The 14424-nt window shown below is 38.4% G+C and overlaps 1 protein-coding gene across 1 annotated transcript; it reads right to left on the reverse strand.

Moving 5' to 3' along the window:
* Nucleotides 1–1252: 1252 nt before the first annotated feature.
* Nucleotides 1253–13974, reverse strand: STRN (striatin, calmodulin binding protein; the record flags this gene model as incomplete). Its single annotated transcript, XM_008935734.1, has 9 exons — nucleotides 1253–1647; nucleotides 1732–1818; nucleotides 3124–3231; nucleotides 5517–5657; nucleotides 7445–7612; nucleotides 8462–8583; nucleotides 9251–9298; nucleotides 10318–10493; nucleotides 13838–13974. Coding segments are annotated over 9 exons (1157 nt in total), but the record flags the coding sequence as incomplete, so codon positions are not given.
* Between the last annotated feature and the right edge of the window lie 450 nt (nucleotides 13975–14424).

Here is a 14424-nt window from a genome sequence, read left to right on the forward strand (position 1 = left end):
AGCTTTCAACGAGTCCGTGTCAGTTTAAAGATTGATTTATCAGCTTCCAGTCTTAACCTCAAGCTGGTACGCGGAAGAGTCGTGCTGGGTTCTTTCCTACTCAAGTCAGCACCAGAAGTCATCTCCAGCAGAAATTCTGCCTTCCATTTTCATTAGAGGAAGACACACAACTTCAGGCTTACGAGCAGTAATAACTCTGATGATGACAAGGGATAGAGAAGAATCCACACACCTTCTTTTAAGAAGGAATAAAGAGACTACAAGATCGGATTAAAACTTACTTGTCATTCGAATCAACAGAGAAGCTCTGAATAGGTAAACAAAGCACATCTGTTGAGAAGAAGCACTCCTTTAGGTAACTTATTGATTAACCATACGCCCAGCAAAGCAGACATGTTAGAAGGTCCCACAAATGATGAAGCTGGGAAATACCTCTAGAATCTCAAACTGATGGAACTTCGTATAGTTACCACCTATTGCACTAATAGGACTCGTACAAAGCATCAGGTGTAGGTTTAATCTTCAAAAGAAGTACTTCACTATTATCCTTAATGCCCAGAATTATACCCTTTTTAGCAGGAACAGAAAGAGAAGATGAACATTTGATAGTTAAATTGTAGGACAGCTTCTTTGGAAAGCTTTGTGATAATTTCTTGTGCCAGATCTCCAAGAATAAACAGCATTATAAATCTGAATAAGTTAAGTTTGCTACTACAGTATATACAGACTGCTTCAGTCTGTTGTTAATTAGGACTAGACTAAAGGCTCAGCTTCTAGCCACACACTAATAGTCTTTAAAAAAATTATATAAATTTTTTGCAAACTAAATATTTAGTGTATAACACAGAAGATGTAACCAAAACTTTACTGCATTTTAATTCATGTTAGTAATTTGCTTTCCTTTAACTGCATTTATCTTAGGCTAGCAGCCAGGTGGCTGAGATTAACTATCCACTAGTGCTCTCTGAACAAGATCTACTTTATTAAGACCAAAGGGATGACAAAGTACCTCTCACATGACACAGTAATGAGCATGTGAACTGACACTTTTTTCCAGGTGATTGAAGAATGTTAAGATTCCTCAATGAGAAGCAACTGAGGAAATTTCCCTCTTTTCCTACTCCCTGATGCAATTAGACTCCTTCTTTCCAGTATTCTCTTTCATTAATATAGAATACATAGACCTAGTTTCACCCAAGGCCTGCCTGGACGAAAATTCACACCCTCTGAAATAAAAGCATTTCTTTTGTCCTTTTTTTTTTTTTTTAAATCTATTTGAAACTGAGAGATTCCACGCTCTCAGCACCAGCTGAGCTCACAGAAACCAGAACAAATGTCAATTTAGAAAACAGCACCCTGCAAAACTAAACACTTACAAACATTCTCTGAATTATAGGGCAGAATAAGACTCATGCCCTCCTCTTTTGTGCAGCTGGTTAAATATATACAAAGCTAGAGCTGAAAGGGAAACACGCTGTCATACGAACACTTTAGCCAGGGCATCTGCTCCTGCACTGGCAATATAACATTTGGAGGGGTGGAATGCCACATCGTGAATGGACTCATCAAATTTTTTGCGATGAGCAGTAAATTCTTGGATGCAGGTCTTGCTTTCAAGATTCCACAAGCGAATCGAACAGTCATGACCTAAAGAAAGGGGAAACAGTTTTCTTTATTTCTAATGTCTGCCACCATTATGAGAAAAAGAAAATGAGGTCTGAATGTACTTACTGCCAGACATCAAATACAAGCCATTAGGATCAACAGCTAAACTTGTAACTGCATCTAAGTGAGCGACCATGGAGTGGATCAATTTTCCTTTGAAAGAAAAGAATTAAGGAGGTTATTTCCCACAATTCACTTTGCGATCTGTGTTCACTGCTTAAACCCTAACACAGCTCCTATTACAAATAAAAGACCTTGTGCCATGATTGAATCATTAAGATTATGCAAGCAGTCATTCTTTTCAAGTCTACTGTCTCAGGAGAGCCATAGAACCAATATTGGCAGCTTTGATAGACCTCTTCTGTCCGCAAAACCACCGCAAAGAGCAATCCCTGCGCATCTGAAGTACCTGCCATCAGCTGAATTAAGGGTAAGACCTTCACTGGGAAGGAGGGCAGAGGCTGAGTATACCAATAGGCATGAATATAAACTACATAAGACTATAAGATACTTTCAGTCAACCCAGAGAGAATTAACATTCTGTTCCAGCTTATTACAGTATGATTTCATGCTAAAAATAAGAAATCAGGGTTGAATTTGTTTTTTTTTTTTTTTTGTTGTACAAGATAATAAAATGGAAAAGGGAGTGGTTGTTTCCTCTACTATTTGTTACAGAACTACATCGAAGAAATCAGCTATTTTCAGCTTTTTCCACAGCTTCCATTGGGCTCTTTCAACTCTTCTTATTTAATATACATCTGGGGAGTGGCAAACTTAAAATTCAACAAGAATATTGAAAGATCTCAGTTTAACTTTTAAAACAGTGTGACCTGGAAGCAGAGAATTCACAAACTGAAGATTATCAAGACTCACAGTCAGAATACCAGATTAATACTACCATTCCTATCAAAAAGTCCTTTAAAACATAGGAGATTTATAATTACACATCTCAGTGCAACTGTCACCACAAACTAGAAAAATTACTATAAGCTGTCCAGCTGTTTCTGCAGAAGTTAGACATTTGGAGAAATACAGTGGACCAGATTGAGAAAGATGCCTACAAGGAAACTTCTACTTCCAAGCCATCAGCTTGGAGTGCCAGGGGTTCCTGCCCTCAGATCAAAATAACAGAGTCAACACAACAGAATAAACATAAACTTAAGCATGTGAAGATTTTGAAAAAGCTTCCTTATATGTTAAATATTGACAATTCTTATAACATAAGGCATTTTAAAAGAACATAGACTGGTGCAAGTTCCTTATCACTGTGCCAAAAAAAGTTTTAAGTGGACTGGCAATCTTTGGGCTCTCCTCATGATATGAGATCTCTGTTTCAGAGGACATCGAGTTCTTGACATCCCTCAGCACTTATGTGAATAATATTAATCATAATGAAATTCTGTTTAACTCCTACATTATACAACCACTATGAACAGGACCTACTGAAAAGATGCATACCTGTATTGTTATCATAGAATTTGATGTGTCTGTCTTCATGAGCAGTGATACTAATTGGAAGAGTTGGATGGCTGATGACTCTGTTTATCTGACAGGAGGAACTGACTGCTAAGAAAAAACCCCACACATTAATACATGTAAATTGCCAAGTTCTTTGAAAGTTTGTTACTAAGAAATAAATATGTAATCAATTTTATCTGTAAAATAATTCTTGCCTTTACATAATGGAAATTCTCAGCTAGCACCTTATGTAATGTGTTTTACTCTAAAATACTTTCCAAGTTACACGCACACAGAGATATACATAAACTGCGTGCATGAGAGTACATAAACAAGAGTAAGCCAACTTTTGGGCACAGTTTCACAGGGACACAGGCAAGAATGTGAAGCCAAAACTGAGTGAAAATACCCTTCTTTGCACTTCCTCACCTCCACGTTGCTCCTCTTGTCAAGACACACTTTATTCATAACATACAGACAGTAGAAGAAAATAACACCACAGGCAGTACGTTTCCAAGCAAACAAGACCCCATTCCCTCGCTGAGCAAAATTCACCTTCTGTTTTTTGATATAAATGGATTAAAATTATTACTGAAAAGGTTGTTAGATTATTGACAGGACAGCCATCTTCCTAGCCTTTAAGAATCTTGAAATACCATATAGATATACATGCACACCAACAAAAAAAAAACAAAACCACAGGAGTTTCTTTGATTAGAAACCTAGGCACTGCTATGATGCAAGAATGGTCTTAAGAGGCAAAACCACAAACAGCCACTCCACAAAACATCAAAATACAGTTATCTTCTTTCATGTGGAAGTTGACTGTACTTAATTAAACTGCTGCCAAAGAACACTCACATCATCTAATCAAAATTCTTACCAAGATAATCAAAGCACAATATTACTATAGAATCACCTGCTACTAAGGGAGTAAAGACTTTAATTTACACCTTTCTATAAAAATCTGAACCATCAAGCAATGTCAGCATCTGCAGGACACATGGAAATTATGGACATGTAAATTAAGGAAAAAACATTCATGATAATAAACCCCCTTAAAATTACTATAAGCACATGAGAGTGCATCACAGCAAGCTACCCTCACGGTTTAAAATCCGAAGCACAGTGAGGCTTCTACTGAACAGTGGAGTCCTTAACTGGTGATGGTGGACTTTCCAGGTGACTCATTTTCCTCTGGCCTAGTTCTTGATTTATTTTTTTTAATGCATGTAAGTGTTCTAGTACTGTTACATAACCGAAGATACTAAACAGGGGCTGCTGGTTGCAATACCATGGTCTTGTTTTCTTATAGGAATATTACTGAATTACAGTAAGTAGGAGGTGGTGAAAAAAATAGAAGGGAAACAGAAACAACAAAAAAGGTAAGGTAACTTCCACTAAATAGGGATAATTGATCTAGAACTGTTTTTTTCAGACAAGAACAAAGATGTGGGTTAAAAAAACAGTCCTGCACAGTAAGGAGTAATATAAAGAAGGGAGATGGCACTTTCCATTACCTCTTATGAAATGAGTCATTTAACTATTCTAAAACAGACAAGCAAAGCCTACAAGAAGGGCTTACTCCCTTTTAAAAATATAATAGGAGAATTCAGTGACATAAAACTTTGGGGGAAAAACCAATCAAAATTTCAAAACTAGACTGAATGATTATACTGTTATCAGGCTACCATTTTGGCCTGAATATGACATCTCATGCTTCATGTCTTCCTGGTCTCTTTCCCAAGGCCAGAGTAAAATGATTCACTGATAGCAGTCTCCTTACAGTTTCCTCTAAAACTTCTGATATTGGCCACTGTAATGATCCAGGGCATTATATTTGCCCTTGGGAATACTATTCCACTGGAGCTTTGCTTGCTTCCTACAGTGAAAGCTTCAGCTAAAGCCCAACTTCAAACAGGCCAAAGATGTATATAAATTTTAGAAAAGGGATACCTCTGAGGAAAAATATAAAAGAATCCACACAGTCAAATTTTTAATGAATTCAACCTTAGGTGTTCCTGACATTACATCTATCTTGCTATTTTGAACTGAGGAGAGAACAGAAATCCTGAGTCTGCAAAGATCACCGGGTAGTATTAATGATTTCTGTGCTTTTCCTTGTGTTACTGTCCCTTGAAGAGGAATTCTGGTAGCATGGGCTTGTTTCTTCTACCTTCTCTCAAATGTACATGCACTCTTGTGCTACTGAAATACCCATGAGCTCTGTTGTAGTAGTAATAATGTATTGTTACATCTCAAAACACAGCTTATAACACAATACTTGTTATACTTTATCATGACACTGCCTAAATGTTTGGAAACATGAAAAAAAGCCTGTCAACAGTATTGATCTTAAACAAGCAACTTTTTTTTTTTTTTAAAATACATACTAGTATCCACACTGGACTCCAGGGTAAGAATTCGTTGTCGTGTCTCCATGTTAAAAATGCTAGTGTGTCCACTATTAAATGATGTTACCATGAGGCTTGGGTCACTGCTCACAAGATCTACTGACAAAGGGATTCCCATTTCTAGAAAACAATGTACAGAACATTTTAATAAAATGTAGTTGGTGTAGAGAAAACAAACAAAACAAAACCACAATATTGAAAAAACATACACACAAATGACCCCCAACCCAACCAGTAAGCACTTTAATATCAAAAGGGAGATGAATACAAAAGGAAATATTGCATTTTAAAAATCCACAATAATATTACAGTCTAAAAAGATTGCCCTACATGATCACTTTTTTAGTCCTATTTTTTCTGATACGCATATAAACAATATTCTTTACTAAATGCTGTATCTGGAACTGTGGCTGGATGGAAATCTACTTTGAAATTGAGAAAGTAAGAACTCCCTGACCACTTTTCCTTCCTTTAACTGCAAGAGAAATTCTCAAACAAGCCTCCATTGCATCAAGTAAAATGAGTTTTATCACCTCAATGAAATTGAGATGATAAAACCATTTATGTGACAGATGATTAAAATTATTATTACTAACCTGGACAAATTCAGAGCTTAAAAAAAACCCTAAAGCTTTCCAGGTGCTAATTTTACATGCTGAAACAGTTAGTGTGGAAATGTACATAAATATATTACAAGCTCCTGTTTCAAAACATTCATCCATCAGGTATAAACCATCCAGATCTTTGGTAAAGATCTCTTTATATTAAGTATCTGAACTCTACAGGACAGAAGGCCAAATCAGCAGAGCTTGGGTATAGGGAATATCCCTTCAAATTTTTCTCCTCAAGTGTCCTGTTCACCACCTGCTACATGAAAGAACGCTGGCTTCAGATGCCAGGAGAAGGAGGAGGTAGAGAGTGAGCAACTGAATGTTAAACAACCTCAAGCCCATAAGTCCAGATAATGCAGGAATATAAGCACTACATGTGTTTCTCCAAATCCTGCAGACTGCTGGAAACAATTCTGCAAGATCTAAAGTATATGAAACATTTCTATTTTGCTCAGTCTATTTTAGCTAACAAGTAATGGCAGATCTGACCAGCTTTACACTATAATTTGATAAGTCTGTTCAGTTATGCCAAAGTTTATTTTGCCTCAAAGTTGGTCTGAAGAGCCAAGGAGCTGTCTCAGTTCATGAGGTGCCTTTAGGGCCATCAGCTCTAAGGGAGTTTGGCAATGTCAGCAGACTCATTCCAGAGCACTTAGCAACTTCAAGAAATCAGGCTCTAAACAACAGGATTTTGATTTGTGCATGATATCTCAGCAACTAAATCCAAAGGAGTAAATTTTTTCAGCTAGCAGTGTTTAGGATGACTAGGCTATTGCTGAGTAGTCAGCTCACAAACTCAGAGATTGCACTGGAATCTCCACGTTAGAGGCACAAGAAAGAATCTGGAAGGTACAATGACACCAGCCTGAGACAAGGCACTGGCTACTCCAAAACCTGTTACAGGAAGAAGCTTTTTATTCTGGACAAACCAAAACCAAGGGCCTAATGAAAACTCAGTTTGAAACTCAGCTATAGAACTAATAGATTAAACCCAGTTCTAGTAACATCAGCAGACCATCTACTGCAGCTGGCTTTTAGATGTGGAGTTGATGATCTTAAAGGTCTCTTCCAACTTAAAGGATTCTATGATTCTATGTGTGCAACTGTCCCCTTGCATGTAGGTATGTATTCAATTGTTGTCAAAGGAGAAGGGACTCCAAATTTACTCTTCCAAAAACATTCATAAAGATATAAAATCCAGCAAAACAAACAGGAATAACTTCTATTCAGGAGCCAATATTACAGCAGTCTCAAGAGTGATGCTCATGAACTCTAAGGGAGGGCAATTTTCTGTACCTTGATTATCATTAAATACATTGAGAGCTGGAGCAACTTCTGTAGCTTTCCACAGGCGCACAGTGCCGTCTGCTGAACAGGACAGCAGGCGCTGGTGTGCTCCACTGTAAACCAGACCCCACACTGCATCCGTGTGGCCCACAAAAGCACCTCTTAGAACAGAAGGATCTGTGAACAAAACACAACAAACCATGTTTCAACCCAAAATGTGAATTAAGTCAACAGCTGTATCTTGGTCTGTGTTTGTGGACCAACTTTCAGAAGCTAGTCCATAAAAAACACCACAAGACCAATCAGGTCATATCAATAGAGAAGTCTAAATTATTCTTGTATGAAGATGCTTGAATTTCATCAGCATACATGGCATTCAGTTATCTAATTTACAACTAACAGAACAAAACAATGTTTCAGCAGAAGGGATGGTATCAAATCTGGCAAAACATGCTTTGATTTCAAAATTTACAATCAACCAACCATTAGTGGCACATCAGTCCCTTTTTTCCAAAAGCAAGCTTTCAGCCCAACTGCATCTGAAGCTATGAGAAGTAAAAAAGTGTTTTAAAAACACAGACACAAGGCTGACATCTATTCAGATGGGGTAAATCTTACCAAACTGGGCCTTTTTTAGTTGTTTGCAGACAACACTAACAGCCTTGGTCTCACACTATACAACTTCCTTTCACCCCAACCGCACAGAAATTTGTTGAAGAAAAGAACATACTTGAAAAATACACATCTGCTGTACTTGCAAAGTATCAGGTTTAATTCTGTACTTTTTCAGCCTAGCTGTTTCTCAAAATCATGATGACATAAAGACCTTTAAGAAAATGACAAGTTTTATTTTCTCATCAACCAGCATCAGTATTAAAACAAACATTCACTTGAAGCAACTGAAGCCAACATTCAGTCTTCTCGTTTAAATCCTCAAAGAAGCACTACCTGCACATGACACTATTTGAAGTCACATTACACTAAGAACAACACATCACTTCACTGGCCTGGGTGACAGCAACGTACCATAAGAGTCATAGGGGTCGATGTTTGGGTTGGTTGTGTTCCAGCCATGGATGAGGCCATCTGTTCCCCCACTGTAGCACTGTTCACCATTACTGCTCATCACCACACAGAGAACTGGTCCACTGGAAGAACAGCCCCCCAAAGAAATGTCAACTATTAAAATTTCCATCATGTGAAAAACTATCAATGGAATCTTTGTCTTTCCCTGCTAGATACAAATCACTTGCTGCACAGACAACAACAAAAATTCTGCATGGTCAGATCATATGCTACAACACTTGCCACAAAAATACCTCCACAATATTTGGTAATGTAACTACATTCAGGACAATCTAGTCATTATGCACATGAAATATCAAAGTGTCACACTTTTAAACTACTGGCTTTGTTATTTTGCATAAACAGTTTTTTTCTTTTAAAGATCTAAGGCTTTCATGAAAACAATCCAGTAGATTTATATTTACTACAAACAGCTTCATTCTACAGATGCACATTATCTGACAAAAAGGCAAGAGTGCAATGATGAACAGAGCATCTAGTTGAATTTCACCTGTATAATTCGTATGCTTTTCTTTTTAAAAATGTAGTGTACCTAGCTCTAGAAAAATCATTATGCAGAAAGGAGATGAACACATGCAGATATTTTAAATATCATGGGAACTAAAAGGGTTACATGAAATCACTTGTTGACAAGGTGGAAATTACTTCTTAAAAATACCCCTGTGTCTATTTAAAAAAAAAAAAAATCATGTATTTCTCAAAATATGACGTCTCTCAAGAAATACTCACGTATGTGCTCTGAAGGTATATATTGGCTCTACATCAAGAGAAGCACTCCTAAATGAAGCACAAGAAAATGTTAACACGCGTATGATCTTACGCAATGCTTTACAAAAATGTGCCAAAATAGCTGAATTCTTCAAATCACTGCTACATCTTTTGAAATGTTTCTCCCACCACTTCTCCCAGTGTAATTTTTTTACGTGTCTAGGAATTCCTTGCATTTTTTCAGTACAATAGGATTTGAGTGGTTGGTTTGCTTTTTTTCTTGTTTAAAGACCTTCAAGGTACATAGTCCACACACTCTCACACACCAATAGAACCACCAGGTAGGTACATTAGTGGTGGGGAAGGAGTGGAGGGCCTTGAGTGTCACACAGAATATACCATTAAGTGTTCCAAATCCCTACTACAGCAAAGGACCTTGTGACAACTTGTTTCAGTAGCAACACTGTAGCAGAGCTACAGGACACTTCAAAAACTGCTGTCTGTACTTCACCATTCCCGTGGGTGTTATAGACTGTGGGAAGACCACATGCTTTGCCCAGTCCTCCTAAGGGATAGGCTGTACTCCTTTCCCTAGATCAGCCCCACTACTAGTTCGCTCTCATTTCTGCAAATCCCCAGCAACAGTGCACAAGGCAGAGTAGAAAGGATCCCAGCAACGTCTCGGTCAGAGCTTAAAGTTGTACACATGTATATGCACACACGTGTGTACATACATATGCATTTACATCTAAAAGTGCAACTTTACACATTTATATACAAATGCAAGCACACTAACAGACCACATCCACATATTTTCACTAGTACATTCATTTACCACGTTATCTACAAGGAAAATGTAACAGTGAATAGCTTTCATTTTCACAAGCAAAATACATTCACTAACATGCACTAACTTCTTCTGGCACTCTTTAAAAGTCTCCATCCTTTTCCGAGAGCTTGTTTTCCTACTAGTAAATTGAAAAAACAATTTCCTTTAACTGCAAAGGTCATCCAGTCAAGGGGCATCTACAATTTATGTTTTCCTTCAGAATTGAAAAAGTTTCTTGAACCAAAGGAAAAAACCTTACTTTTTTGCTGGGGCTGTTTTTTGTAAATTCCACATTTTTAATGTATGGTCCTCTGAAGCTGTTATTAAGACTGGTTCAACCGGATGAAAAGCAAGACCTCTTATTCCATCAAAGTGACTTCTTAATGTGAATTTGGGGTTCCAAGTCTTTCTCAATGCATCCTTATTGTTTGCTATCTAGTAACAAAAAAAAAACAAAAGCCAAACTTATAATTAATCTGGAAGGCACAAGGAAAGGAAGAAGTCAGAAATTTAGTTGGGCATTTTCCAAAAATGTTAAATTACCTCACCCACTTTTCATAGCAACCTGCTCTTGAGCAGCAATCCATTTAACACTGATCAAACGATGCGAAAGGAGAACAGAGGCAGATGTATTCCACAAAGGCAACAGGTAATGTCGTGTCCCCAGTAACACAATCTGTGCACATCTGAAATGCTTCACGTCTGTTAAGTTACACAATCTGAATGCTGAAAAGTACCTTTCGGACTGATACTGCTGTGAACTCAGTTGGACATTAGAAATTACACCTACACCTACTGGCTCATTTATTAACACCGAATCGGACTCAACCCAGCTGTGGTCCCTGAATATCCAAAATACCACTGACTTGGGCATCTCTGAAGTGAAGATCTAAGAGAAACAGAGAAGTGACTAGCAGCACAGAAAGAACACAGCCTAACTTACTCGTCTATGGCAGCACAAGCTCTGTAATGATACAAGACAATTAAAGCTTGCCAGAAACAAAATAATCCCCATCCCCCAAAAAAAGAAGAAAGAAGGAACAAAAAAACCCACCAAACAAACAAAAACAGAATACCCAACCAAACCCCTCCCCAACAACAACTACTCAAAAAAACAACCAAAAAACCCAGGGGGCAAAAACAACTTGGCTATACACCAAGAATAGAACTGGCAAGCAAATAAGCTATCATATATAGAGACAAAATTATGTGGTCATAAATGTATGTTAGCAGATCCAAAAAGAAAGCTTTTAAAAAAATAAGTTACTTCAACATTGCTGCTCTGAACAAATGTTGGTGTAAAATGCTGAACAGACTTCTATTGCTCCGTCAGTCAATGCTGTCATAGATAAAATTTGCCTTCCCATAACCACTACTGCTGGTCATATGGAAAACAAAAAATTGTAACTCAAATATAAATTATTTCATTATGTTGAAAGCTATAGATAATCCCAAATAATTTAGTATCATTAGCTACAAAGAAGAGACAACTGTTTTGAGGCATTTCAAGAATCTACACTCTTGGAATGTGGGGTGGGGCAGAGGGAGGTGGGACAAGTTTTAAGAACAAAAGTGCTTTTTCTTAAATTTTGTTACTTCTGGATGTAATTAAAAATAAGCTTCAGTTAAGAGGTTCTGTAGATTTTAAACAATGATAAAGGAGTCATAACCAGCAGGTTTAGTCTTATCATATTTCCTGGTAATTATGTACTGTCCTGCTCAGGGAGGCAAGACCATTTCTTTGCCAGTTTATTGAGCTGAGTTGGCACAAGGAGGGAACAGATAAATGCTTGAGCTGGTGCAAGGATCGGGCAGGACTGCAGAGGCAGCAACTCTGGCAGATTTTCTGGAGACTGGCCAACAAAGTCTAAGTAAAAAGGGTAAAATACAGACAGAGTATTCACAGATATCTGGAGAGGAATTTGGTTGCCTCAACACAGGCCTCCAATGCCGATTAGGTGATGGAGGGAATCCCACTGGTCCTCCAGCTGCCACACCAGCAGCACAGGTCCCGTGTCACATCTCTGAAAGCCACAAATACACCTCAGATGGCCCAACAGTGCATGCCAATTCTGGTACAATAATATTCCCCATTTGCTTCTCAGTCATTCAAAGATGTTCTTCCAAAGGAGTCCAAGATGATTACCTTATAAATTGGGAAGCAGAGGGAGGGCACTCCCAGCCAGCAGAGGTGGAAACAGATCCTAGCATCAGCTGCTTGGCTGTGACACCACCACTCCTCTTCAGCCACTCTCTCACAATCTGCAAGAGGCTGGGTTACTAACACGACAGCCAGTCTCCTTTTGTCTTTCCTCACTCAAATACAGCAGTGAGGTAATCTAGGACTTGAAAAGCAGTTGACAGGGGCAGGAGAGAGAATGTTCAACCCCAAAATTAGCACCTGATCTGGATTTGCCACTAATAGTATTACTTGTCTATACAGACAACTTGAAAACTCTAGAACAAGCAATGATATGCAAGTGGGATTATGGACACTTCTCTTGTTCAAAGTTGCAGGAAATCAAGCAAGAGCCTACTGCTAAGTGCAAAACCTCCAAGTTTTTACATAGTGTTAAAAGTAATGATTTTCTAGTTCAGATACTCTTACATACAGTCCTCAATCTATCATAATTTTAGGAAGCTTCTTAATCCACCTAGAAGACTATGAAAAAGCAGAACCAACCAAAGTGAACACTTGTTAAACCAACAATGTGTAAAGGAAGGAAAAAAAACCAAACACCACCACAATACCAAGAGAGTATTGACTAGCAATCTAGGAAATTTCATCTTGTTAGATACTCTAAAAAAAATTCCCACAGAAGGAAAATTTTCACTTTTAAAGTAATAAATCTATAATCACATACAAACTGAAAACCATTCTTTAATTTATGGACAAATCAACATGTGAAAACGTAAACCTGAAAAATTCAAGTTTGAACCTCAAGGATTTTTTCATAAAAAGTGAAAGAAAAAGAAGCCATAGAAGTGTAGTTACAAGAGTCTCCTAAAAAGCCTCTGTTCCAGCTTCTCACTTGAAAGAAGACTATTGCCTACACCAGGTAATGTAAGCCATAGCTGTCTCTCAGCCAAGCCCTCCAGGAGATGGAACCCACAGTTTCTCTGGCTTCTGTACCAGCACCTACGTAACACTTTTTCCTCTAACGTCCCACCTGAACCCCCTGAGCCATACTCTGCTATTGTTTCCTCTTGTTTGAGCATATGGCACTATGGACAAGCTTGGCTCAGTCACCCTCGTAAGCCCCCTTCCAATACACGTAGGCTGAGGTTTGAGCACCCTTTAGCCTCCTAACAACCGAACAAGACCGGCTCCCCTTGGCATCTTATCGGTCACATGCTACCAGACTCTCTCCAATTTCTCTACAACCCTTTTGAAGTACAGTGGCCCAGAACTTCATGCAGGTATGGCTTTGCCAGCCCAGTGTGGAGGGGACATTAACTTCCCTCAATCTGCTGGCCATGCTACTCCTAATTTTGCTCAATATCACTGGGGTTGCAAGTACCTGGCTGTATCACCATCCCTACACTTACTTTCAACTCTCTGAACAATATGGCAGGCAAATGAGAGGAGGAGAGGGGCCTGCAGAGAGCTTGAAGGCTGCCATCTCTGGGAAGAACAGGTATGTCAAGTAAAACTTTGTGACATCCTCTGGCAGCATAATTGTACCAGGAAAATGTTTTCTGTTGAGTCTACACATGCAAGTTGCATCTGCCTTCAGCAAGCTGACAGCAGGATCTTAAGTTATCATTAAAACACTTACATCATAAGTCAGCGAATCAGCCTCATTGGCTACTGTAAGGCCTGCCAGCTCTCCAAGACCCAGCTCATTTTCAAGGGCTTCATCTGTTCCCATAATGAAAGATTTCCCTGAAGAAGGAGGGAATGTTAAAGCTTCCACTGCAAGAAAACAAACAAAAAAATCCTGAAATATGGGTTTAAACAACATTGACGAATAAAAGCATATTTTCCATTTCCAAAATGCTGAACATCTCTCAAGTTTACTCTCAAGAGAGTAAAGAGATACAAAAAGATCCATAAAAAATAGCCATTCTAAAGATAATCATGGTACACAACATCAAACAGCATCCTTTGAACATAATACTTACTCTTGAGATGTGCATAACTAAGACAGGAAGTGTCAGTAGCCACAGGAAAGAAGAGTACACTACCATTCATCCATACATAAAGCAGAAGCAGCACAAAAATACTTGGGCCCTTCCCCAACTCTACTACAAATTATGCAAATAGGCTCTGGAGAAGCAGCAAAACTGTAGACAAGAATAGCTGGTGGGAGCAGCTGGACTATTCCCTCCCAAAAGCATATGGTCTCAAGTGACCTGGAGAAGG

The sequence above is a fragment of the Merops nubicus genome, unplaced genomic scaffold, assembly GCF_000691845.1.
Source record: "Merops nubicus isolate BGI_N331 unplaced genomic scaffold, ASM69184v1 scaffold12362, whole genome shotgun sequence".
Lineage (NCBI taxonomy): Eukaryota > Metazoa > Chordata > Aves > Coraciiformes > Meropidae > Merops > Merops nubicus.